Source organism: Spea bombifrons, chromosome 4 (assembly GCF_027358695.1).
Source record: "Spea bombifrons isolate aSpeBom1 chromosome 4, aSpeBom1.2.pri, whole genome shotgun sequence".
NCBI lineage: Eukaryota > Metazoa > Chordata > Amphibia > Anura > Pelobatidae > Spea > Spea bombifrons.
In genome coordinates, this window is record NC_071090.1 from 102,338,833 (window position 1) to 102,366,817 (window position 27,985).

A 27,985-nucleotide genomic window follows, 5' to 3' on the forward strand; every position below is an offset into this window, starting at 1 on the left:
TCCAGACACCCCCCAGGAGAAGGGCAGCTGCAGCAACAGGGCTGCAACTTCTTGGTCAGGTAAGGTTTTTTAGTTTTTTAAATTAAAATACTTACAGAGGGTTAGGGTTACTCACAGAGTACTTTAGCAGGCATTCTTCTTTAAATGGGGGTGTCAGGGGTATTAAATTGTTATCTTGTCTCGCTCTAACCTGGGCCAAAACGGTTAAAGCTTCCAAGGAAGGCTCCTGAATACAGTAATTAAAGGCATCGTTCCACCGCCGTGCTTAATTTGATCCTTTTGTAACTAAAATGCATCGTTGGGATCATCCCCTGTAGCGTTGAATGCCCAAACCCTCCCCGGAAATCATTCTTTCAGAGGCTAAGATGTTGCCTAATATTTTTGCTGGATACGCTTGTCACGTGACAACCGAAACAAAACGTTACTAGCTCGTGGTGTTTTCATGCGATCAGAACGCCAATGGAAAAAAATCCGATGACGGATCTGCTACGGTTTATTTGCGTAAGAGCTATAAACTTCTGTGTAAGTGGAACAGCACCTTGAATTGGATGAATTATCACAAGTCGCCGACTAATAAAAGAGCCACCAACACATGATGGGCGCAATATGTGTAACCCTTTCAACGCCTGCTGTAGGTGGCATACCACCCCTTGGGATGCAAAAATAACCATTATCAATGCATCCTTTCCCTTTAAACAAGGCATTCTACAGGGCCAGCTCTTGGTTGAGAAACCAGCCACAGTTGGCCGGTCAGGAGATCAGGGATCTCACTTTGAACCGGCCCGTTAGGCCGTGGCAGAGGGGAACAAGTCACCGGCGGGGTCGTGTAACATCAGGTTGGTTCGGTCACCTTACGCATTGCGTTATGCATTATTCAGGGCCAGCTCTGTTCTTCATACTGGAGGAACTTGGTAGTAATGGCCCGTCGTAATCAAACAGTGAAGTGAGAGAATCAAAAGCAAATCTATCCGTTTAGTGAATAAACACTTGTGTATTTTTGTTCACAGATAGCCCCCTGCGAGTCCAGGTAGCCCGATATGAGAAGGGCCTACATAGCTCAGGCTGGTGGGCGACCATGGATGGTGCCCCTGAATGGCCGTAGGCCTACAGACCGCCTGCTCCTGCTTTAATATCATTGTCTTTAAGGTTATTAAGTTTTTCGTGCAGTTGTCTGCCTTACTTAATGAAAAAGGGTTAAAAAAAAAAGATTTAAAGACACTTAAAGGAACAAAGATGGAAACAAAAGTAACAGGTAGCACAAAACTCCTGGCTTCCCACCAACCCCGTCGGAAAAGAAGTCACCAATTTGGCTCCTCATACGCTTCAGGGTTACTATGATGTCAACGTACAATTAAGAAGACAAGCCGGCCCGCAGAAGAGCTTAGCTGGATTTTCTGCACGATACCAAAGAAAAGCAGATTGAAGAAAAGCGCTTTTTTTCCTAATTTCTTTGATCCACCAAGTCAAGAAAAAAAAACAAACAAAACAAGCGGAAAAAAAAAACCTTTTTGATGAAGTATGATATCATCAACGGCCAAATTAAGAGAAAAATATTAGGGTCTCATACTATACTTTAGAACAAAAAAAAGTGTAAATTAAATTAAAAATGTTACAAGTTCTGGCTCTATCCAATGCGCGGAACATACGATTTATCATCGCTTCAGGTGAGGTATTGCCCTAGAATTTTATCGAGATTTATGCAAGTTATAAAAAAAATAATAATAATAAAAAAAAAAAAAAAGAAAAAAAACACTCCAGAGTTTAGCGCAATTGTGACTGGACGTGAGGTCAAAAATATATTATAACTAATTTAAGAAAACATTATAAAGGGCTATAGTTATAATTATCGAGTAGGCCCCGCTTAAGGCATAGTTGAGCGGAAAGGTGTCATTCTGCCATAACTTAGTAAATAAAAACCCTCTATTGGAAAAACAACCAAATCTCCATCTTTCTGTGCAAAAAATTGTAATAAAATAAAAATAAAAATTTAAATCATTAACTTAGAGAGTTAACAAAAGTTGAAAAACCCTGCATCCAAAAATATATTTAAAACATTGTGCTGTTAGTAAGATTTTAAAGAAGAAATTTCATTAATTAATTCAAACAGCTGGCAGGAAAAAAAAATTGTGTAAAATAACATAAAATGCACGCCGTATTAACATATGTTTCACGGCGGACAATAATATAGCACAAGAAAAGTTTGCTTTCTTACCTTCCCTGGCTTTTAGCAAAACTGTGTTTGCCACGATATTCTCGAGCTCCATTACTTTCCAAATTCCCCAGAACCGGCACAATTCATTAAAAATACACGTTCGGATTTCTCGGGGTCGGAAGCGAAAATTTGAATGAAAGAATTGGGTGCTGTAAAGCGTGCCATGCAGGGAATCATCTACAGTCCATTTTTTTGTCCCAAATTTATTTTTACCATTATCGCTAATTATAAAAAAAACAGGAATTAAAATTGCGGATTTAAGTGGGGTTTTTTTTTTTTTTTTTTTTTAGAATATTTCCTACAGGTCCTTGCTCAATAACCAAGGACTTTAATACCACTTATAGGGCAATAATGATTCCCAGGGATATAACCAATAAAAAAAAAAGATCTAACACTGCATGAAGCAAAGATCAGGCAAAAAATGTGCAATTTCTTTCCAAATTCCTTAAAAAAAAATAAAAAAAAAATTGTAAGCCCAAAATTTGGAAAGGGGTGTGTTTCCAGCAACACTCTTGAGGCAAATTAGGGTTTTTTTGAGGGGGGGGTGTCCTATAGGGTGGCGAGCCTTTTAGTTGCCATGGATATAGTTAAAAGTAATTAAACAGGCGATCAGATGGGGTACCCCAATTCCAGCCATATGCTGGGGGTCGCCTGGGATGCAGCACCGGGTAATGGGTGGTAGATCGTCCCCGTAGGGCTATCATATGGGGGGTATTAGAGAGCTGAGGGCAGCGGCAGGAAGTGAAGCCTCGCACACTAACAGAATAAGCAGATAATATGTCCCTTGATGGTGGTTTCGGGCCGTGGGGAAACCTCCGATGTGTCCCCCCCACGCGTGAAGAACCCCGGGGAAGCTGCAGCAGGAAGTAACATGGAACTGAAAGGCTGGATACACAACGTTCCAATTAGGGCGGGGCTTTGCTCTTGACGTCATCGTGGGGGACGCGCAGAGGCTGCCGGGAGTTGTAGTTGAAGGCAGTACCTGCAGGGGAAAGGAGAGTCTTTCTGTCAATGAGCGCCGGGGGACCGCCTCCTCGCGTTTTGCTGAATGGGAATGCGTTGTAGTGAATGAAAGTATCCCTCCCTGAGGATCGGTAATAAATAAAGCGATTCCGGTAAGGAGAGAGAGCTTTCGGTGTGCGGATCCGGGGGAAACATCTGATGGGGGTCACCCTAGTTGTGATCGTTTTGTAATGCAATGCCTGGCAGGTTGGTCTGGCCAGAAACAGATAGGAAGCCTTTGCCCCATTTAGTCTGCGCATTTTCTGCTACTTGAAGCTTGTTCTTGTCTTATATTCAGGGTAACCATATGCCTATCCCATGCATGTTTAAATCCCTTCACTATATTAACCTCTACCACTCCTGCTGGATGGCAGATCCACTTACCTACGACTCTCTAAGTGACATTTATCACCCTCTATAAATGTCACCATTCCACGTTTGCTTAAAATTCTGTAATTTCTATAATCCTTCATTGTTTGGCGAACGGTGATATCCAGCACACTATTGTCACTAACATTCTGAACCATGTTTACGTTTCTATATGGTGTCCAGTTTTTGCATTATCTCTGGGTTATCGCCGGCCCCTGATGGTGTATAAAACAAAATGATGCTGGCATTTGGTTTATTAAAGCTCCCTATAGCTTGTGCTTGTTTCAGTCAATGGTTTGGAAGTGTTTCAATGGAAAGGAACTATTTTACAGGAAAGTATTTTATAGGAAAGTAGTGGACAGATGTCAGCTGTATCGTAATTCCAGATGCAGCCCCGCTGTATGGTTCTTTAGACTGCTTCCCACCCCTCTGAAGCACTTGAATAAAGCAGACAAGAAGACTGATTGGCAATTCGCGCATGCATGTTGGCAAGGCGGCCGCACAAAGCCAAAAGAGGCACCCAAGGGCCAGCACTAAGGGGAGCGCTGGCCCTTTATAAAGACTATGAAGGAGCTGAAACCCCAACTCTCCGTTTCATGAATAAACCACACGGCTCAGCTGTATTCCTAGGATGTGTGGTGTGAACGGCTCTCTTGAGGTCAGTCCGCAGCATCTCTCACGGGTTAGGGTCTGGGCTCTGACTGGGCCGCTCCAAAACACAGATTTTCATTTAAGCCATTCTGTGGCGGGGTCATTATCCTGCTGCATTATAGAACTTCTACGGAGCTTCAGCGGGCGGACAGCCTGTCATTATCCTGTATGATACTTTCATAAACCTGGAAAGTCATGGTTCCCTTGATGATGGGAAGCTGATCAGGCCCCACATCATGATGCTCCGTACACCGCACTTCACCGTTGGGATGATATTTTCATGGGGGGACGCGGGCGCCATTTTTATTCCATACATAGTGCTGCGTGTTCTTCTCGAACAATCCAACCTTAATTTTATTGTCCCACAAAACATTATCTCAGTAGCGCTGGCGTCACGGTGCTCTTTGGAAAACAGCGATATTGGGGAGCAGCTTCCTCCATGATGTACTGCCACGGACTCCATGCCTGTTTAATGTTTTGTGTATGGCAGACACACGAACACGGATGTTAAGCAGTTCCAATGATTCCTTCAATCGTTTAGCTGTTACTCTAGGATTCTTTTTTACCTCATTGAGCATTCTGCATTGTGCCTTTGGAGTCATCTTGGCAGGGAGCCCACTTCTAGGGAGAGCAGTCACAGTGATAAATAATCTCAGTTTATGAAAAGATTGTCTAATTGGGGACGGATGAATATGTAATCTTTCAAATAACTTTGTAACCCTTTCCAGCTTTTTGTGAGGCACGGTTCACATGAACCCATGCTTCTTCTGAATAGAAAATTCCAATTCATTGTGTGTTTTTTTATGTGAAAGTAGCTCTAAAACACACCTTGAATCCTGTTTCATTGATTGAACTCCAGGTTTGCTATCTCCTGACTCCAATTAGCTTTTGTTGAAGTCATTAGCCTAGGGGGCTCACCTTTTGTTTTCCCTAACCCACAACCCGGATGTTTGAATGATGTATTCAGTATGGACAACAATGATATCTTGTGTTATTAGTTAAAACACATTGTGTTCATGATGGTAACTTAAAGATCATATATTTTAAGATTAAATTTATACTTAACCCCTTAAGGACAATGGGCAGTCCCTTTTTCTTTAAGGGGTTAAATGCTGGTAATTCAAAAAGGGGTAACTTACTTCGCCCTGTGCGTAATTATATATATATAATATATATTATAAATCACCATACTACCTCACGCTCCCGTCATTGGGAAGACCATACATTAAAACCTTTGCCTGTTACTTTATATTATATAAACTCTTTGTAAAGGCTGTGCATTATTTAACCGCGCCACATACGATTTCTGACATCCGAGCTGTAGGAGCCCGGTCTAACCGGTGGATCCAGTCCCCGCTATAGATTGGCTTCCTTCAAAGGAAAGGAAAAAACTAAGATCGATGCGAGATACAGCGCCAGTTTACAAGAGTTATAAATAGCGCCTTCAACTACAGCAAAACAGGTCTAACCAACCTAAAAATAAGCATAGTTCCATAACGATAGCTAATCTTAGCACCTGTAAGCACATTCTTCTCTGAAAAGAAGCCATTGCAGCCCTCATGTAACCCGCAGGACACTTTAACCCTGTGAAAGGTAACCAAGGAATTTTGGCGCTGGGCAAGGGAAGAAAAGAAAGGAAAAAAAATGTAAACCGCTCAGTCCGAATATCACATTGCTTAGCTTTTTAAAAGTAGGAATGGATAGAATATTGACTCATAAAGTTAAATTAAAAACACACCAGTCAATATATTTGAAACTTAGCTTGAAATGTGAAAAGAAAAATCTTCCTCCTCAAGCCCATGGGCGTTTTTCTATAACATTGATAAATAAAAATCAAGGGGAGTACACACTCAACAAGCAGGAGCAGAGAGTGAATACTCACCACAGCATCCTCAGAGCAGTTCCCCGGTGGCTCTAAAGCTTCCTTGATCTCATTTGCATCAGAAGCCGGGTATTGCCGCAGTCCGCGGCTTCTAAGCAAACCAACAAATCCCCCCTATCCCCCGTCAGTGAATAGCATGCCTCGAAGGATACGACCCGGCCACCGCCGTCCTTACCCCACGGTTTCCAGTAACTGCTTTATGCGAGAAGCAACCGTGTTCCTACCTATAGAAGGTCATGGAGCGGCTTATAAATAGAAATATAAATAGAACAGCCAACGCTACTTCATAAATATTAGACAGCAGACGCGGTTTCAACAAGGCTCTTTGCATATAAAAGACCAAGCCACTTCCCATGATACATAATAATACCTCTTTTTATGAAAGAACATCCGCAAGTAAAGCCGTCCAAGAACAAAAAATAAATAAGACGACAACAGTGCTCGATTCAAAAATAAAAACAGACAAAATAAAGTGTTTTAATGGTGGTTTTTTTCCACAGCCCCAAGCATACCTGCATGTTTGCTCCACCGCAATAAGTGCTCCTGGGCTAGCATCGTTCCTAGCTGCATCTTAGAGTTTCATAAACAGAAATCATGATTCTTTGCTGTAGTACAGCCGCGATAGAGAAGTCCAAACAAGGATACAACTAACCAAAAAAAAAGAGAATCCACTTTGGGACATTTCTAGAAGTGCGGAAATATTCATGATTGTACTGTCCACGGTGAGCGTTTAATATTCGTCCAGGGTGTCTGCCCGAGGAATGGACAGACCCCGTTCCTTCAGGGCCTGCACTTTGAGCTTCTCGGCCTCCTGTTTGCTTTGTTGTTCGACGCGCTGCTCCTCTAAGATTTCCTCGATGGACACTTGGAGTAACGGGGTGTCGCTCTCCTTCTCCAGGTCCTAGAGGAGAAGAAGAAAAAAAAAAACAGGACATCAAGGATGGGGAGCGGAGCGCAGTACTTCAACCTACCGGTATATTATTACAGATCTACACAAATTAATACACAAAATCAATTTAGACTCAAGATGAAGTTCTACGCATGTAGAAAAAGTCACGACTCGGTGTTCTAGGTACCCTCCGTCCAGAGCCTAGGGAGGGTCTAAAGCCTATCTATGAGCTATAGATAATGTGGCACAGACAAAAGCTAGTTAAGCTCTTACTACTCCGATATCTCTATCCCACACTCCCCTGGGTTATTAGTATGAATATACATATTAAGAACCAACAGATTCAAAGTATATTAGGAAAGGAGGTCCCTGTACCATAAGAGCTTACGTTCTAAATACTAGGGAGTGGAGATACCTCTTCCCCTTGATTGTAAGACCGGTACTACCTACCCTGCCAAGAGGCAGACTTACAGGTCAAGCAACTTTTTATCTTGATGTATGGTGAAGCAATTATCAGCTGGGGGGATGTATGTATTGAAATGTGTAGATATACATAGTGCACCATTAGAAAGAGACATTGGCAACGATCATTAACTCCACGCAGTGATAGAATAAGGGATAACGGGAAACCGGACCCAGACAGGATTTATTGTAAACACTCTGTTTGATAGGCACCGTGTAAATAGAACCCATGGGACCAGAGAGATTTCTCCTACCCAGGTTAAGAGCAACCTAATAATTTGAGCTTGCTTAAAGGCAAGAGTTTGGGGGTTGAAAGTGTAAAGAAACAAAAAAAAAAAATACTATTGAATGCCATGAACTCCAAACAAATCGCATCATATTCTGGCCTCTTGCCAGCACAATGCTTTTCCAGTTTTTGTATTAGCTTATCACCCCGTCAAGAGGAGGCAGCGGCTCATAATACTCAGCTGCTTTGAGCTTCTGTGCTGACAAACTCTTTGTAAAGTCACCTTTATATTATTAAAAAGCCCCCCCCAAGGCCCAGCGTCATGTTACACGCACACAGCTTATTTTACATTGACTATAATGCATTAAACGGCATTCAAGTTGGTGCATATACTTTACTGTAGACCCCCGTATCTACTGAAAGCAGGAAGCATACTTAAGTACACTTCCTGCACACGCCTCCTGCCAGCTAGCATACATGCTATTGGCTGCCACAGACTATAAGTGTGCTACAAAGCATGTTCCAGAAGTGTACTCCAGTATCAGTCCAACATCCAATTCAGATTAATTATAGGCAGACTCCAATAACAGATGTGCGGCGCGTCTGAATTCAGTTTAACCCAGACTGGTGGAGAAACCAGTTCTATGAGGGTATTTTTAGAGGCGAGCAGCTCTCTTAAGGAACAAACTGTTGACAACTTCCACATAGGAAGCTTGATGAGCTGATTAGAGGATACATAACTCCTCCAGGGCAAATAGTACATTTCATTTCGTTCCAATAAACTCCCTTTATCTGCAGGTTTGGAGGCTGCCATTGTTCAGTCATATGATATTTTGGGTGCTTTCCTTCCTTCATAGGCCTTCCTCGGTCAGTGTCCAACTGAGTGATTAAGTCCGAGCCATTCCAGTGTTTACTACAAGCAGCACGATCAGGAGTCAGGTTGTTTGTCTAGTAGATTGGACCGAGACTCCACAGCTAGCACTACTAATGATAAATATGCAGCTGCATGAGAACGTTTAATAAGGAAAGCATTATTTTAACCACTGCGTGGTAGCATGAGACTACAGCAATTTGTTAACGACTCCTTGGCATAACGTTCTGAGCTGCTCGTCACACGTGTGCATGGACTTTGTATAGCAGCTCCCCCTGCAGGACGATCACTCAGTCTCCAGTTTATAAACACAATCAGTACCCCAAAGAAGACCGTTGCTCTTGTGGGGCTTCAATAATTATATTGAGATAGATAGATAATCTATTTCCGTGTTGGAAGAAACTGAAACGTTACCTTTGTTCTGTACTGTACACATGTTCTGTGTCGAAGCATTACTCTCAAAATATTTCTTTCATGCCAGAACGGCTCTTTACTATATCGTGTAGATTCAAAGAAGTATCTCTCTACTTACAATCTCTCCAAGTAGGACCACGTTCTCTCCTCTGACAACAAAAATTCCTCTTGGGATGTCGCCATATTTCTTCCCGACGTGGATACGTTCCACAGTCTGATGCAGCACAAGGTTAGCTGGACAAAGAAAGATTGAGGAAGAGTATGTCATCTGTATCAATAATCTAAAAGACAGCTAAACCCAGCTGATAGCTACCTATAGAGTAACTGTGCTGCTGATCGAGTCTAAAGGTCCTATGTTTCATCAAGAAGCTTATCCGTTAAATCCCCCCATACAGTCATCACTATAGCAGGAGGGGCTTCCCGTTTCATCACGATTTGCCCATCGTATGATGTAAAGAAGCCCCTTCAATACTATTCTAAGGCTTCCGTCCCACCCTTGCTTTTCTCAGTTTGATCGCGCATTACATACACGGACATCTCAAAGCAACCCTGGCCTTCCTCACCGTTTACAGGGGGAACTCAGCCTTTCCAGTATCAAAGCGCAGGGCAACAAAGACCCCTTACCCCGACTGGAGGAAACATAGCTAAACACACAGCCAGAGAGATAGGTTGTAAGCTCTTTGAGCAGGGCCCCCCCTCACCTGTGTCTAATTCAAATCATTATGTAATACATATTGCTTATGTCCTGTGTACTCATTGTACAGCACCACAGAATATGATGGCGCTATATAAAGCAAATAATTAAAGAGATGGCACTCACCAAACTGGTCGATGCTCCTCAGGTACCCAATAAGTGTTCTACCGTCTCGAAGGAGTACCAAGTGTTTTTCTGGGGAGGAAATACACAAACAGCATCAATGTACAGCAGTTCAAACGGGGGGTACAGACCAGCACCACCAAAGACTGGATGACAATTAAAAGGCGTTACCACAGACGCTAATTACAGCATACGCTTCCTTTAACCAATGACAGCTCTAAGATATATCTACACCAGCTTCACTATCACAGCACACACCAGGCATCAATATGGGATAGGGTCATACATCACTATAACCTATGTTAACAAAATGCATTCTAAATATATATATATATATATATATACACACATATACACACACACATTATATATACGCATCATTATATATATATGTATATATACACCCCCACAAACCGTTGGCACATTAGAGCCCACCCTCCAGGCTTGCATTGCCTACAAAACTATAACTCATATTGCCCGCAGCCAGATGTAAAAGTGCTGCCGCCGAACCTGAGCGTTCAAACCATTAACGTGAAACTCATTTTAGGACTATTAGTAGTTAACTATCGGTAGACATTAGCAGTGCACGGGGCTGATACTAACTGTCTATATCCTCTATGAGGCTAGCGGTCCCAGGCATGTAATTCATTCTCTCTCTGCCGCCCCTGCCCGGGGCAACACTTCACACCGGACACCAATCAGCAACAGCAACCGGAAGTACCGCCATCTCCAAAAGAAACACATCCGGGGGCGAGACCTTTTAGGGGCGTGGAGAAGGAGAGCTGTGACGTAGCAGCGCCAATTGCCAAGGGTGGAGGCGTGGCTACAAAAGCCGGTTACTTCCACGTTCTATTGTGGGCGTAGTCAAGAGATTATGAAATACCGCCCCATTCGTCTTCCATTTCGTGTGTGGTTAACGCGACGAGAGAAGGGCGTGAGCAGGAATGGTCACATTATACGCATGCGCAACACTATTGGCCAAGCACTAAAAGTAGGCGCGGTTACGCGCGTCTTTCTCTGAAATTCTCTGTCTCTCTCAGACGCTCCACTGACAGATGGTAAGCTAGTTCCTGCTTATTTTACATTGGCTGTGTATAGTCTTAGTGGGCGGGTAAAAGGCTTTCTGTTCACCCGCAATTGGCTGCTCTCAGCTATTCGTCTCTGATTGGCTAGTGGCTGGTTGCTATGCGATGTCCTGCTCCGCTCATGCGCATTTGGTGTTAGCCGCTATCAGTGGTTGAATTTCGCCAGTCCTATGTCGGCCGCCCATACACACGGGGATGGAGGAGGCGGCAGCGGGTACTATTCCGGTGGTCGTGGGGATGTGCTGGCCCGGCAAAGGCAAGATGAGGCAGCCTGGAGGTCCGGTTATTACCCTCAGGAGGCGGGGGCAAACTGGGTCGGAGGAGGAGCGGGGGGAGGAGCTGCAGGCACCCAGGTAATGAGGAGGTGAATTAGGGTCACTACCTTGCTGCTATGTATCTTTACACGGTCTGCTGCTGAATCATGCTGTCTGCAGATTGATTAGCAATGTCTATTGAAATCATTGCGTCGGGGCATTTAATTGCCTCTCATGCCGCAGAATGAATGGGTAGAGCCGGAAGTCTGGCTCCGTGTGAGTTTGTGGAGACAGATTAGCAAGAGATCGTCTGGCAGTGGGAAGCTGGCGTGGAATAAAATGAAAGTTCCTATTGGCTCTGTACTTCCAATGCCCCCTAATTGCCCTTCAGCCAATAAGCATTCTGCAGAAAGTGCCCAAGATTCTTATTGGTTGCACGCTGTCAGTGTCCTACGTTACATTTTAATAGTGAACTTGCAGGGGACATGGTATTGGCTGCACACTGTTAAAATGCCAACTGATCAGCCAATGGAGGATTAGCAAGGGAGAGATCATAAATCCAGTTTGCTGCATGTTTTGTTCTAAATCACTGTGTAGCCAATGGGAATCCTGCAAAGAGAGGCATCCTCCCGCTTTGCATAGTGTCACCGTCCTAAATGACTGAGCAGGGAGAGAAGTAGCTCCTATTCGCTGCTCGCTGTGTTAAGTCAATATATATGTAATATATATATATATAGGTGTCTGCAGAATCCCCCCACATGCATTTTTCTCTTTCCCTGCCTCTCCTCCAGTCACCCCCGGGGCTGACTCATTGAACGCAGCATGCGGGGGTCATTGTACAGAGCTTTGGAATATGACGGTGCTATATAAAGCAACAAATAATAATAAATCCTGTTGGTCTATATTTCTATAGTAGACCTTCACTCAGCGGTTATATTTACCAGCAAGCAGAGTCTCGTTACAGGTGATTCTTCTTACTGGGCTAAAGTAGAAAAAGATGTTAGCGGACACTCCGGCCCCTGTGTGCACGTCAATGAATATTGAGAGTGCTTTCCTTGCACAGACTGCATCCTTGGACCATGGCCGAGGTGGGCAGCTGCAGCTTATGTCTCAGGAAAAATCAAAGTCTTATGTGACTTTACGCTAAAAGGTATCAATTTTAACCAAGGGAAATTTCTTTTTCTTACAAATAAGATTTTTTTTCTTTTTTTTTTCTTTGTGTCTTTTACACATTTGTGCTATCTTATTCACTCAACAAAATGCTCAGAGGTCTCTTCTTCAGAGCTACTAAGGTCATATATATATATATACATACATTGTTCCTGTTGGCCCAAGGTTGGCAACGTCAACCTAAGAGCAACTTTATGGATTCCGTTCCATTATATTTTTTTAATGGAGCTCCGTCAGACTCTGTAGAGCTGTTACAAGCATGACCATGAAAAACCCACATTAAAGTCGGCGATGATATTAACACGCGTGAAGAAATACTTGTCTCGCCTACCAGTTGAGTCTTGCAGAATCCGTCGCTAGCTGCCAAGTCTCGATTAAATGCCCCACGGAGCTCTTCTGCGTATCGCCGAAGACTTTACGGTGTGAACAGCTCCAAGTATGATGTCATTAGGACAGAAGTAGTTGTCTTACAAAGCTGCCGGTACCTTCATACCTTCCTGCGCTCCACTTCTCCGCCGCGCTTATGATAATTACTGCTATGGGTTGGCCCTTCACCGTGGCACCCACGGGGACGCCGTTCTAGAACTTCTCAGGAAGACGGCGACTTATGCTTCCGAGGTAAGAGCTTCGAGGCGTTCGCGGTATACGAGGCTTGTGAGATTAGGAATACACACATCTGATCTGTCAAACCCGTTCGTTCTAGAGGGATTCTAGCCACCCAAAGCCGGTGGGAAGTAGGTGGATTATTATATTGTTCTGATTTATTAACATTAAGTCTCTTTGACTTCTGGTTTGGGGCCACACTACGTGATCTATGCACGGTGTATTAAGGAGAGCCCCTTCTAATGTAAATAGATCACACAGCGTGGCCCCTTCCCTTGTGTACCAAGGCGAGGGCATTATGTCCATCAGGGCACATGTGAAGGAACGGTGGTATCACACGGGACTTAGTACTCGTGATTTGTACTGGCAGAACCCGCGCTTATCCGTTCCCCATCCGGAAGTTTTCTGTCTCTGTCTTAACCCTAAGGATTAAAGGGGCACTTTACTGTCCCACGCCGCTCCACCAACAAAGACTTTTAAAATGCATTCTTTACTATCAGAAAGGGAAAAAAAAAGTTTACCTTAAGGAGAAGCTGCAGCTCCGTACTTGCCGCCTAACCCCAACCCCCCCCCCCGGGAGTCCATGTTTCACAGCACTTTTGGATGTAGGCAGTCGGGGCAGGTACATTTTTCCGTTGAAGGCACACAAGCCTGGAGCTGGCCAGAGGCGAGTGTTACACACATGCGCGCTGCCATGCAATAGAGTGTGTGTATATATATATATATATATAAATATATATCATTGGACTCCTCTTTTAACGAAACATAGAATTTGAAGCCTGAAAAGAGGCATTTGGTCCAAATACAATATATAATTTGTACTCGGAGTGTAGTCCTTGGGCCCCCAGAACCTTTGGAGACGCAATTAGTGTTTAGGAATAAATGTGCATAAAATAATAAAATTCCATAGAAGGAATTCTTCCCTTTTCCTCTCCGTGTTAAGTTTTAGAAATAATTATGTATGTGTGAGATATATATATTATATATATATATAATATGTATATAAATATGTGTGTAGTTTTTCTCCTGATAAATATACAATTGATGGAGGTGGTCCTTGAGGTTTGGTACATTTCTCCTCTGTCCATCAGTACTTTAACCATATACAATTTTATTATAATTAAACAATTATGTGTTATTATATAGAAACACAGAACGACGGGAGAAAAGAACCATTCAGCCCGTCTAGTCTGACCACCTTCCCCGACGTAGAGACTTGGACTCGAATCGGTTGTTGGTCTCCTTAGATTCCGGAGCCTCATCTCATGCATGTTTAAATTCCCTCACTGTCAGCCTAAACCACTTCTGCTGATAGAAAGTCCTTAAATTCCATCCACGCCTCCGACCCTCTCGCCTGCATGGTTTGGCATATTTGTGGATATGGCGGGTAAAATGTCCCAACCCGTGGCACTCAATGGCCTAAACTGGGGCCATTCAATGCGACGAGCCTGGAGGGGAGAATCCCAAATCTTTATGCCCACACCCCAAAGTTAGTAGTTGTTTTCAAATTCTGAAAGAAAGCTATACCCTGGAGCCAGTCCGTTATTCTGTCTCCTTACCCTAATAAAATACCCCGACACATCTATCCTACTCATACAATATGTCTTTATGAGTCACAAGCGGATGAGGACACGCTTTTTATAACGCAGTCATACGGTTTGTAATTCATTGATGTGAGCCGTGTGTTTTTTATTTATTAATTTTTTTGCTTATTTTAGTCAGTAAACACCATTGCGATAGGGTTGTCTATTGAGCTTTAAAAGAAAAAACATAGTTGCATATGGCAGGTTAATGTTATTGAGCCCATATTTACCAAGTGGCCATTGTTTGATTTTGTGTAGCCCACATTTCTAGAGACCCCCCCCCAGCGATGCTAAGCCAAAAGACGGTAGCCCAGGTTCTTGAACCCGAGCGTGGAAAACATACTGATTTGTTCTCTTTGTCTCTCTCCAGCAGAATTCACCATATCCAAACTACGACCCGAACACCTGGTCCTGCTCCGGACATCCGCAGCCTCCTTACCCTCCCCACTATCCAGCTGGAGGGCCGGTATGTAATCTGCGGGCGCTGTCGATGGCATTGAGCTGATTTTGAGCAGTTGTAGTCGTTAGAATAGAACCAGAACCTGTAAACCGCAAAGTATCAATATAGTGTACTTCTGTATCATATGCATTAGTTCTACATTATTGGTTAAAAAAAAAAAATCTGTATTAAAAAGAAATACTAAGTATAAAAAAAGTATAAATTCTACTTTGTGTGTGTGTAAACGCATTGAGGGCCAGACCATCATCCTATATATAATATTAGAATTAGTGTATGGACGGTGTCGGCCATGTTGATCCCTTTGGCATGTTTGTGTTCCCTTCGCAGAGGATGGAGCCGTATACAAATGGTTCATATGGGCCTCCTTACACCCAGCCTTCGATGAATTCTCCGTACCCCAACCTCCCCCCGCAAAACCACTACTTCCCTCCGCCTGGACAGCCTCATTACCCAGTGGACCCCTACAAGCAGTCGAGTGGGAACTCGCAAGCTCCCCCTCCGTGGGGGATGTCTCCGCACGCTTATCACAACGTATCTCCACAGGCTCAGGGATATCCACAGTACCCCGCTCAGCACGTGAGTGCCTGCTCTGCGCATGTCTGCCATGTCTTGTTAATGTTTGTAATGGGTAGCGGAAGTTCCCTGCATAGTTAACATTGTTAAATCTCTAAATAGCTTCAATTTAGCCACATTATGATACATTTTATATATTGGCATATAAAGTGTTTTTGCTTGTAGAATTTAGTGGAATAGGCTCTAAGCATAAGTGGAACAGCCTCCCAGCCGAAGTGGTAGAGGCCAAAAGAAAGATTAGATTAGCTGGGCTTCAAGTCCAAGTACTTCACTAAGGGTTGGGACGTGTATACATCAAGTTCAACTCTTCCAAGTACCCATTTCTGTTGCCAAAAGAAAAAGAATATTTTATCAATTTTTCCCCCAAAGTGTTAAAAAAAAAAAAACAAAAAAAAAAAAACCCTTTCTGGCCCCAAATGCGGACAGATTTTTCCCTACATTAAGAGACTGTGATAAAAAAGATGGTAGGTTTCATATGCCTCATCCATGGATCTTATATCATATGGCATAATTGTATGACCACTTTTTTTAAATATGCAAACCCAAGTAGTGGCTATCCCTTTCAACCCCTTCTGGCTTCTTCCAGCAGACAATGCCTCAGCAGAGCCCCCAGGGGGAAGGTTGGGGGGTTTATGGTGCCCCCAACCCTTATCAGTGGTCGCCAGCACCCCCTGTACCCCCAAACCAAGCTGGAAGTCACTATGCAGGTGGAGGCAGAACCTCTTGGCAAGGAGCAGACGTGCAATCCGCTGCCTACGATACAAAGGTAAGTGACTAACAAGGGTCAGGGATAAATCGGTTAGTTTTAGTATTTAAACGTTGGCAAAACGGCTCCCAAATTCCTGGCTAAGGATCATGGGAAATATATTCAACTGCAGCCGGAGTGCCAATGAAATCGCCGCTCTGAACTGTGCCTTTATGCAGAAAAGATGCCGGGAGGGATTGCCTCTGAATCTGGAGCGTGGGAACATTCTTCCTTAACTCAGATTCCGATAGACCAAGAGTAAATGTGGCGTAGAGTACAAAAAAACTACATTTTTAACACCAGATTTTAACCAATCTCTTGTGCGTTGGTTTCCTTTGGCTCAGGAGGCCCTCACTTAATAATTATATGGGGCATTGCGGACAAGCACTTTATTTCATTAACAATTTAGTTGTTAAATTAGAAAATTAAGTAAGGGACATGGCTTTCAACAGTGATACTTCTTTATGCTTCTTTTTCTCCTTCATACTGAATTATTTTCATGGCTAACTCCAGTGTTCTCCTGATGTTTTTTAGGATGCTTCCCAAACACCCAGCTATAACCAACAAAGGCCATACCAAGGTTACCCTGATCAGCCCCAAGCAGCACCAGCTAGTGAACCCAAGCCAAATCCACCCAACCCCCATTACAGTGCTTCTCCCCAAATGTACAACAGGAACGACCCTACGACCCAACCATCGAGCGCGAAGACCAGTGAACCCAACCTTCCCGCGGCGGATTCGGTAAATGTCCATCCGGGTATCCTCAAGATCAACCAGGTGTTGGAGAAGATGGTGGATCTGGAACAGGAGGTGGATGAGTTTGTGGGAAAGAAGAGTGACATGAGCTACCGTTGCTTAGAAGAACTTCTAACAAAGCAATTATTGGAACTGGATTCGGTGGAAACCGGCGGACAGGAAAACGTTCGCCAGGCACGGAAAGAAGCCGTGAGAAAACTACAGTCCATCCTGGAAAACCTCGAGAGGAAGGGATTGTGATTGCATGCGTTATGCTTGGAAGGTTCTGGACAAACAGGACTGGGAAATGTGTTAAGTCTTGGGATGATTGGAGCTTTCCAGAAGATTATTGCTGGCTGGTCTTTGACAAGTGGGTGCGAGGGCATAACGGATGGAACAGAAGCACTACCAACAAAATTAACATTACAGAATATTTTGAGAATTTAAAAAAAAAAATAATAATAATAATAAAAAAAAAATCACACGTTGACGTACTTGTCATTTAAAAGGGGCATTTAATGATATTAAAGGATAATGGATTTATCATCTGTGCTAAACCTTGTTTATTGCATATAAAGGCAAAGACCGTCATCAACGGTGAATTATTTTCAATACCGTTGTCCTCAACAACTGGGGGGGGGGGGTACTTTCTTTCTAAACTTATAGAGTATCTGACACATCTCAGACAAGAAAGCATATATTTATGAGATGAAACCATAGAAATATGGATTTCAACCACAAAATGATGCTTCGTGAGCATCAGTCTCCAATCGAAACCCTTTTATGGGAAGAAAAGTTGCTACATTATGGTAATTACCTGAAAATTCTGGGGAATTTATTATAATTTCCCTTTATGAATAAATCCGCTCGTGAATACTACTTGACCCACGTGACGACCTGCGATCCAGGTACGTGGTTTATGTAAACCTAAAAATCAAAACTTAATTAAACTGATTTATGACAATCATAATCTTCAGGGAAGGGGGTTGCATCCATAGTGTAGTTATTTTGAAGATAGGAAAGAAAAACAAATCTCAGGAAAAAAAATGATCTCACTCCCAAAATCACATAAATACCAGTAACATTTATGATGTTTATCGGTTGGATATTACGTTATGTGGACTGACTGGGACACAGGGGGGCTGTTGTTTTAAAGAAAAGCTTCGTGTCACGTGCCGCTGTTTAAAATATTTGGGAATCACCGAATGCCATGCTCGCTTTGAGACAGCTAGATGATTTTGTTGCTCGTTTGGGGAAATACAGGTTACTATGGAAATGATCCTGTAAAAAAGAGACTGTTGAGTTTAAGAAATAAAAGCCATACTGGGATTGTTGAAATGCTTTAAGAGTGTTTTGATTTATTGTTAGCGTCAAATCACAGTATATAACTAGAGGGCCAGTGGCAAATAATACAAACGGTTTGCTTATTGTAATGGTACTAAAGTGGAATGTATATGGGGGGAAAAAATGCATTTTATGAGTACATCGTGTGAGCAGCCAGTGTAATTTCCTGTTCTCTGGTGCTGCATGATTATTCTTCCCCCGTTAAATTATCTTTCCTGTCTGGGTTCAGTCAGCCTTTTTTGGGGTTGGGGGAGCTTCAGGGCAGCAAATTGGTATCTTGTTTTTGCATTTGGTTACAAAGTGAACGGCATTAATGTATAAGCGGCCATTCCTAATGTCTGTGAGTAACAGCAATGGTAACACATGGTGAAAACTGCAAACCGGGCAAGGTACAGCCTGCCTGCCGCATCACACAGTCGCCTATGTCTGGGCATCACAGTATCGCTTGCAACATGTTGCCTGCTTTGTGTCCCATACCCTCTTGCAATTAGCTGGGGACATGGGACATCTGGGGTGAAGAAGGGATGAGATGGTCCTGGATAATATCGTTAAAGTGTCTGGAGTGCTTTCTGCACGGGGTATTTTCTTAGCTCCTTTCTCCGACCCAGTGCTGGAGCTGACTGGCAGTGAGTATACAGTGAGGGTTACCTGCAGCTCATTATTTAGCGAGTACATATGCTGTGGCGATGTGGTAGGAGCAATACAATGGATTAATGTATGTGGATGAACCCAGTTCATCGCATTATGCGGGTAGCCTGATGCTGAGTTGTCCTCACGATTAGGGTTGCGTCTTGTTTTACGTGTTTAAACAAAGCCCCGTGATTGCCAAATACTGCACAGTTGGGTGCGTCCTTCCTTTAGTGAATGAGTCACGCAGCGGCTCCCTTCCCCCGAGCGCACAAAGTTCAAGCCTTTTAACAGTACAATGTAAGCTTAAGTAAAACTGTACAATGCGGCTTCTATGTTATCACAACATGTGGTAACAGAGTATAACGCAATATACGAGAAACAATAATTACCAAGTACGTTGAGGGTACATTGAGCAGGAAGTACAAAGCCACTTCTGAAATAACATATTCATCCAGAATGCCCGCTACCCGTGGCATTATCCAAGGCAGTGGTAACCAACACTTATCTGTTCAACTCCTGATAACAGCACCCAAGATTCTAAGTTCCAGTTTACCGAAAGCTCGAACACTCCCTTGACTTGTTTGCAATTCTCTCGGGCCATACGGTACCAAGGAATAACTTTTAGTTTCCCAAACATTCTGCTTATCGCAAACGCCTCTTTCTCTCTCTCTATTCCTCATTCAGTTTCTGCTACATATGTGCTTATTGGCCAAAAATGATTAGTTTCCTATCAACTCATTTTAGACAAAAAATTGAGAGCATTTGAAATTCGGGAAACAAAATTTGTTATCTGACTGCCACATTTACTCTCATTCACTCTGACTCTCATTCACACTCTCATTTTCATTCACTCTCTCACTCCCTGAATGTCTCCCTACCTTCCCTGACAACCATTTCTGCATCTCACAGCTCTGCTTCCTTGTCTCGCATCTTATTGTTCTCCTCTCTTCTCGCTCTTCTTTCCTTGTGCCATCTCCGCAGACATAACCCCCTGGTGAACTTCTGCCAAACGGGTGGAGAGGACGTAACCAGAAGCTCTGCCATTTTTCTCAGGGCAAAATGATAGAGCTTCCGGTGATGTTCCTCTATCCCTATCCTGTGACGTCACCCGTAGCTCTGCCATTTTGGTTTGCTGGTCGGTCACGTCCGCAGAGATGTGGACGAAGTAAGAAGAGAGAAAAGAAAAGAACAATAAGATGTGGACGAAGTAAGAAGAGAGAAAAGAAAAGAACAATAAGATACAAGCTAGGCTGCAAGTGGGAGTGAAAGAGCCCATGGATTTCAGATGAAAATCCAGAGCTTTTTGATTTGTCTTTGTTTCCTAGGGGGGGTCTGATCTCGTTTTCGGAGATCCGTATGAATTAATGAAATTGTCAAATCATGTTAAATTTGCGATTCATACGAATCCAAAGTCTAGTTTCTGCCACTGTAGGAATAACATTCCAAACCGCCCAAGGCACAGAGCTTTGTTAAGCTTTATTAAGCTCCTGTCCTGTAATTATATCCGTTTTCCAGGAAAGAGGATTTCACAAATCTTCTTCCTCTAATTTAACTTCAGTCCTCTCTGATCCCACTGAAGCCACCTCCCTATTGTCTTATAAGAAGTGATTCTATTATGTACTTCTGTGTTTCTCTTGTCTTGAATGTTTTATTTTGTAAATCTTACAGATTACACAATAAATTAACTGAACCAAATACACGTTTAAAAAAACCCCCAAAAAACAGCCAACAGCCGCGTGATCTATCGTTCACTTGTTTCTTTTATAATCTTTTAAAAAAAATGAATTTACCAAATTTTGTACTATTATCTCAGAACTTAGGTCCTCAAACGAGAAGGTCCACAGACCAATTCAAATTACTATCTCTGCAAGAATGTCCACTTTAATACCTGTAATATTTATGCATTTGTTTCTGGTTGCCACAGTAGGTCATTTGAAGACTTCTATTGTAAGCGATACTTCATGTAGGCACCATAGCAGTCTGAAATAGCCTCTCCCATCCTTCCTATGGGTCCCATAAAAGAAAGAATTAACGAATATGAACCAAGCCTGGTTGGAAATTGCAAGAATTGAAAGAATTTCAACAGCTGGATGATGACTGAATAGTTGGATGGATTTTATTGTTGGATGTGTGAGGCTGCGCTAGACGTGAACATCGTAAACGTAAGCTTAGTCCTATCAGCCTTTAAACAAATTAAAAGCCCACCATTCTGTCCACACGAGGATAAAGGATAGCCAAAGGACAGTGACGGTGATATCGTCTGTGTTATGGCTACACACAAAAAGGGTATCAATGGCCAACATTTTGGGCTGCAGCATTTCTGCATTTTCTGTCATAAAAGAAGCAGGCACTAGTGGTGTTGGTGGAGGTATTGGCAATGATAACATTGAAAGTGATGATGATGATGACGGCGATGACAACGTGAAGGGTGTTCACCACCACGGAAGGCACATTTGCTGGATTCTTCAGAAACGTTCCTTCCACGTGTTAAAAGATTTGCTTTGGGCAAGTTGGATGATGATGATGAGGAGGTGTAGTCTGAGCTTTTGAAGCTGACATAGCTTTTTTTGCCACTGCTTCTACCTGGATGTCATAATAATGGGTGGGGAGCTGCGGTGCAAATTATACATATGTATTACAAGTACATATGACTACACTACACTAATTTTACTTCGAGTGTCAGTAGAATCAAATTGTACAGGATATATTCTGATTTGTTCACGTCATCATCATCAGTCTTTTCTTACTCACCACCCAACACTCCTCAGTCCTTCTTCAGTAAGACCACGGTGATAAACCCTGTTTGGTGTTTCTCTACCAGTCGCAAAATTCAGGAACACAGTGACCTCTGTTCTTGTTTATTTAAATCAGGGGTGGGGAACCTTTTTTCTACCAAGGCCATTTGGATATTTATAACATCATTCGCGGGTCAACCAGAATTATCAACTTAAACATTAGCTCCACGTTGTATATTTATCCCACCACCCAGCTCCCCTTAAGTATTGATGTGATACCACCTACCAGCCCCCCTTGTGAATTAATGCCCCATTGTCCCCCACACCCTTGTGTATTGCCCCCAGCCAGCTCCACATTGTGTATTTATCCCACCACCCAGCCCCCTTTAATATTGATGTATGTGATGCCCCCAGCCAGCCTCCCCTTGCCTATTGCCCCTAGCCAGCCCCACATTGTGTATTTTTGTCACCCGGTCAGCCCCCTTTAAGTATCATGTCAGCACAGATTCCATCCTCAGGACCTGCCTAGCACCCACACTGAAAGCATAGGACTTGCCGTGTTTCCCCCAAACAGCCTCCCTGTGGCATCTTTGCCTCAAACAGCCTCCCTGTGCCATGCTTCTCCCCACTTACACATCCATGCTATAACACACATATTCATTCACTCATTCACAAATATTCCCTCATTCAGATATTCATTCATACTCATGCGTTGAAGTACAGTTGAATATCATCTTTCTTTCCTGAAGTAGGTTTACAAATACAATGCTCAATCTTTATAGTTTGTGCAATGAAAGATAACATTCTTCAAAAATGTTATGGCTTCAAACGACTACCCTACAAAAAATAGAACAGTTCTAGAACATTCTGCTTCAGTCTTCCTTGGCTTTCTTACATCTTTTACGCATCCTCGTTGTTGCATAAAATGGTGGCTGGATATGGTGTCTATGTGCTGTTTCTTTTCGCGCGTAGGATCACTATGTCCTGTCACCATTTCACACGGGTAAGAATGCATACAAGTCATAGTCATAGATTTGTTCAGGGACACAACAACCAGCTGATGAGGATGACATATCATACAACTGCTTGGCCTTTTTGCCATGCTTCTAAGGTATTTCCTACTTTGCCTTTCCCCAAGTCACTTATACATCTATAATACACTCAAAACACTTATACAGTCACTAACTCATTCACTCTGTCATTAACATAATTCATTCACACAATTATTCATTCTCACACTCATTTACACATATTCATTAATGCATTCTCACAATTCATCCACACATTAATTCGTTCTCTAATTAATTCACACAAATTATCCACACAATAATTCATTAATTATCTCACTCATTCACACAATTTATCCGCACATTAATTTATACTCTCACTAATTCAGGCAATTGATCCACACATTAATTCATTTATTCTCTCACTCATTCACACAATTCATCCACACATTAATTAATTATTTCACCCATTCACACAATTTAAGATTCTTACCACCCCCTTTTCTCACAATCTTTTCCCCTCTTCTACCCTCTCACTATCTACCCCCTCACTATCTACCCCCCTCCACATCAATGGTCAAAAGACTTTTTGTAATGGCACTTCCTCTTTCAGGACAGCAGGTGGCACAATACCACACATTACAGCACTCTGGGAAGGCAGACATTTATTTAATTTATTGCAATTCCACTATGTGTCATAACATGGTTATAGTAATTTTACATAAAAAAAATTACTGTTTTGACCTTAATAAAGCCCCCATCTGTTTTCCTTAAATTAATTAGCCCCCAGAACTAGTACTCAGCCCATATTCAGAAATGTATAATATTTACTGATATGTACTTCTGAATGCACCTATACCAGCCTTTGTGATATGATCCATATGGTGTTAGTTCAGCAGAATTTAGTTTGAAAATAAAATGTATAAGAAAACGTTCTAGATAAAATGTATTTCATGTTTAAATGAGCTCAAATGTTAAGGGTGTGACAAATTTTACATTAACTTAATTAGCCAACACATAAAACCCAGAGTCTAGGGTAGGGCTCCTCGAGGGCCGCAAACAGACCACTCTTTTTAGATATCCCAGCATAAGCATGATTAAAAGTTCATAAAACTAGTCGTATTCAGGCAAGGCTACTTAGACTTTCCGGCCTGTTTGTGGCCCCTGAGCACTGGTGTTGTACAGCCATGTTCAGAGGGGGGAGAATGTATATACAATGATATTTTACACAGACTATTTCATTGTTTTGGACACATATTACAGTAGTGTGAAAAAGAAAGAGCACTGTCTTTGATTTCTTTTCACACATGGCTTCTCCATTTTGGCTTTATTTTTGTTGATTGGATTATGACACGGTGTAATAGGTTGTGTTCTTGTTCATCTAAGGTTGTATTTACCAAATTTTTAGACCTGCTAAGGAACAGATGATTGTTATAATGTCCTGGTTTGTAAAGCCATAGAATTCTAAGAGGGTGTACTTTCTTTTTCACACAACTCTAAATGGAAGGCTGTAGATTTAACTATAGTTTTTACGACATGTCAATTTACCAACTTTTAGAAAGGCTAACAGTACATCCTTATTCCTCATACTATATATGATTGGATTAAGCATTGGTATTACGACGGTGTAAAAGACAGACACCACCTTGTCCTGATACCTTAAGTAACTTGAGTTTGGGCGCATGTACATGTAGAGCAGGGTCCCAAATAAAATCCCAATGGAAAACAGGTGAGAAGAGCATGTTCCGAAAGCTTTTCGACGTCCTTGAGCAGATTTGATATCCAGTATATTGAAGAATATGCACATGTAGGATATGACAACAAGTATCACTGAAGCAGAAAAATTTATTCCAACAATGGCAAAAATCACAAGTTCTGTATGCGATGTATCAGAACAAGACAGCTTTAGGACAGGGGGTGGTTCACAAAGGTAATGGGATATCCGATTAGATTTACAGTAGATCTGAGTGAAGGTGTTTCCTGCATGGATCATAGAATCGAAGAAACCACAGGCATAGCACATAGCAGTCAATGATATACACACCTCTCTTCTCATTATGATGTAATAAAGTAGTGGTTTACATATGGCCGCATAGCGGTCGTATGCCATTATAGCCAGTAAGAGGCACTCAACGTTAGCAAAGGCAGCAAAGAAATACATTTGGAAGGCACAAGCCACAAAGGAGATGGCTTTTTCAGCGGAGAGAAAATCAGACATGGTTCTCGGAATAATGACAGACGAGTAACAAATGTCTACGAATGAAAGATGTTTCAAGAAGAAGTACATGGGAGTGTGCAGAACGGGTTCATTAACTATAAGAAAAATAAGCCCTCCGTTCCCTAACACGGTGAAGGTGTAGACTACCAAGAAGATAACAAAGAGGGCAATCTCCAGCCTTCGGTTGTCTGTTAGTCCCTCAAAGTAGAAAACAGTAACCAAAGTTTCATTTTCCCCAAACATTTATTTAAAGACTAATTATTCAAATTCTACAGAAGAAACTGCAGTACAGGTTAAATTTATCAGCCAAGTAGATGCAGACTCAAAGAAGGCGAGTAGGAGAGCATTAACAGAGAACAAAATACCCCCATGTAGTTTTACCTATTTCATTGTAGTCTTCAAGGGTGTGGAAAAGAACTGGATTCTCCGTAATGTAGGGTTAGTTTGTTTTAAACAGGTATGTGTAACATTCTAGGAAATTCAATCCTAATGATAAAAAAAAAACAAAAAAAAAAAAAAACAAGGAAATAGCAGAAAACAGCATTAATCTACCTCCATACTACTGATATGATCTTGGGACAAGTCAACTGTAAAATCAATAAAACAAAACAACAAGAGGACAATGACTTAACCTTATTTTATTTCTGCATGTTCCTCAATGACTGACTCTATGTGGCTAGTATTGATAGATAAGATAGATAAGATCTAAGGTAGGCAGCGGGAGGCATTCATCTCAGAGAAAAGACCCATTCTCCAAGGTCTAGTATAAAGAGATATTCTTCAGGTTCACACTGGGCTTTCCCTTAATTCATGTGAGCTGATTTCCCTTTAATTTTGTTATACTACTCATGGTCCCTTTTTCCTTGTTTTCTTTTTCCTTGCTCCATTTCCTCCGTCACCTTCTTTTCTCACATTCTCCTTTTTCTAATATATAATCTAATATCCACAGATTTAGTGAAAAACATCCAAGTGACTATTAGTGAATGATGCCAAGGCAAGCCCTTCCTGGGCACCGACATGTAGTAGGATCATACATTGCTGCCTCCACAATCTTTATGTATTCGATGTGGAAAGACTACCGGAAACTCTATTAATTTGAAGAAATGTTACCTTTTGTATACTTTTCACTTGAGCTTCTATTTGCTTGTGTCGGGCATATCGCTAGTTATGGAGCTCAGTCAGTGAGGCTGTCAAACATAACCTTCTTAGTGAAATAAATCTAGGACATCTTAACACTGGATTTTATTATCTGATATCCCATCGGGACAATAGGGTGTTGATATAGTGTTGTAATTATTAGCATTGGTCTCAATGGGTAACAACAACTGAGACCCATTCTGCTGTGAATTAATTTTCATTTTTAATGAGGTCCATGTTGTATCTTTTTCAGGTCTTTCTCCCCTAAGAATATTTTTGCCACCACAGACTCACAATGAAGAATCAGAATTTTATTATGAAGTAGCGTCTAACATTTTACAGATTGTTCAAGGGCTAAATACAAAATATATTTACATATATCAATAGAAAGATAATAGTTAAAATGTATAAATAACATTTATTAGATAATTATATATTTGATACAAAAATGTTATTGTACACTTGTACACAACTGTAGAGTCTTGTGACTATTTTACAACTATTCAAAAAGATTTAATATTATCTATACGCATGAGTTGTTTCCATAGGCAGTGTGGTTAGTACTTCATCATATGATATAAATATTATATATAGTAATATAATTATTTTTAACATTCCATGAGTGTTCTAAAAAAATCTAATAATTTCCTTATTTAACATAGTTTGACTAAAGGAGCTGTGCAAGGACAGGAAAGACATCATATTTTTTATTTATTTATTATATTATTATGCATTTTATCAGTGTGAATATTTCACATGATATTATGATATGATAATATTTACTATATTTTACAATTTTTTAAAAAATGTTTGCTACTATCTAGTACTTCTTTGTTATTTGCTCTTTCAGCAGGGGCATAACTAGAAACCTCAGGGCCCCGGTCCGAGAACCGAGAATCTGTTAAGGGCCCCCCCACCCCCAACCAATCTATCCCTTTCTCACTATCTCCCCTCTCCCCCCCTACCCCCCTTCTCACAATCTACCCACTCCCTCCCTACCCCCCTTCTCACAATCTCCCCTCTCCCTCCCTACCCCCCCTTCTCACAATCTACCCACTCCCTCCCTACCCCCCTTCTCATGATCTACCCACTCCCTCCCTACCCCCTTCTCACGATCTACCCACTCCCTCCCTACCCCCTTTGTAAGTCACTTACCGGCGTCATGACGTCATATGCCGGCGCTCAGCGTGAAGCGCCGGCACCCGAGACAAACGCCTCACGCTCCCAACACTGCACTCTGGGCAGCGCTGAGGGCGGCGGCGGCAGCATCGGCGGCGGGGAGCAGAGGAGTCCTGGATTTCTCTCAGTCAGGGGGCCCAAGAGTTGCAGAGCGGTCGTTCTCAGCAACCGCTCGGCACCCCTTGGGCCCCCCTGACTGGCAGAACTCCAGGGCCCGGTCGCAGTCGCGACCCCTGCGACCCCGGTAGTTCCGCCACTGTCTTTCAGTCTTGATATTTCATGAATGGCAGTGGTTTCCTTGAACTTGTGGCCACATTAACAGACGATATTGATCAGTGAAGGCAGTATTCTTTTGGAAATAGTTGTATTTGGGGGGGAAAATAGGCAGGAAAGAAGGGTATATAAACTTAATAACCTGATTTCTACAAACTTTCATTTCAACAAATTTTGTTAAATTCATTAATTCACACAAATGTCTGAAAACGAGAAGGGAGCCCCCAACAAAACAAATAAAAAAAAGCTCTGAATTTTCATTTAAAGTTTTTTTTTTCCTCACTCCCCCTCACTCTCTTCCTACCTACCTACTCCGACAGTCACTTACCCAGTACTCAGAGTACTTATGCAAGGGTGCTCTGAAGAGCGATGAAGAGAAGGGAAGAATGTATTACTGCACATTTACTGCAGTTTTACTGCATTTGTACTTCACTGTACTGCAGTTTTACTGCACATTTA

General features: G+C 42.2%; 4 protein-coding genes across 6 annotated transcripts in view; 1 reads left to right on the forward strand and 3 right to left on the reverse strand.

Moving 5' to 3' along the window:
• LOC128491986 (G protein-coupled receptor kinase 5-like) overlaps positions 1-2,416 on the reverse strand; it is a 29,690-nt gene extending 27,274 nt beyond the window's left edge. The window contains exon 1 of the mRNA XM_053464395.1: positions 2,213-2,416. Within this exon, the coding sequence (XP_053320370.1) occupies positions 2,213-2,264 (52 nt within the window). The 5' untranslated portion in view covers positions 2,265-2,416. The remainder of the gene's footprint in view (positions 1-2,212) is intronic.
• A 4,153-nt stretch (positions 2,417-6,569) lies between these two features.
• Positions 6,570-10,555, reverse strand: LSM1 (LSM1 homolog, mRNA degradation associated). The gene is made up of 4 exons (XM_053464399.1): positions 10,399-10,555; positions 9,799-9,867; positions 9,097-9,212; positions 6,570-7,017 (listed from the first exon to the last, which is right to left on the reverse strand). The coding sequence occupies exons 1-4, from the start codon at positions 10,442-10,444 to the stop codon at positions 6,847-6,849; spliced, it is 402 nt and encodes a 133-aa protein (XP_053320374.1). The 5' UTR covers positions 10,445-10,555; the 3' UTR covers positions 6,570-6,846.
• A 144-nt stretch (positions 10,556-10,699) lies between these two features.
• On the forward strand, positions 10,700-17,546 carry BAG4 (BAG cochaperone 4). 3 transcript variants are annotated; one of them, XM_053464398.1, is made up of 5 exons: positions 10,700-10,853; positions 14,864-14,956; positions 15,278-15,526; positions 16,110-16,289; positions 16,803-17,546. In XM_053464398.1, exons 1-5 carry the CDS (start codon positions 10,851-10,853, stop codon positions 17,262-17,264), a joined length of 987 nt encoding a protein of 328 aa, XP_053320373.1. In that variant the 5' UTR covers positions 10,700-10,850; the 3' UTR covers positions 17,265-17,546. The 3 variants fall into 3 exon arrangements, with proteins under 3 accessions (XP_053320373.1, XP_053320371.1, XP_053320372.1); XM_053464396.1 differs by lacking the exon at positions 10,700-10,853 and adding an exon at positions 10,884-11,233; XM_053464397.1 differs by lacking the exon at positions 10,700-10,853 and adding an exon at positions 10,884-11,233 and having other exon boundaries at positions 16,113-16,289.
• A 6,689-nt stretch (positions 17,547-24,235) lies between these two features.
• Positions 24,236-25,180, reverse strand: LOC128491531 (olfactory receptor 5B12-like). Its single transcript, XM_053463850.1, has one exon. It carries the CDS (start codon positions 25,178-25,180, stop codon positions 24,236-24,238), a length of 945 nt encoding a protein of 314 aa, XP_053319825.1.
• Between the last annotated feature and the right edge of the window lie 2,805 nt (positions 25,181-27,985).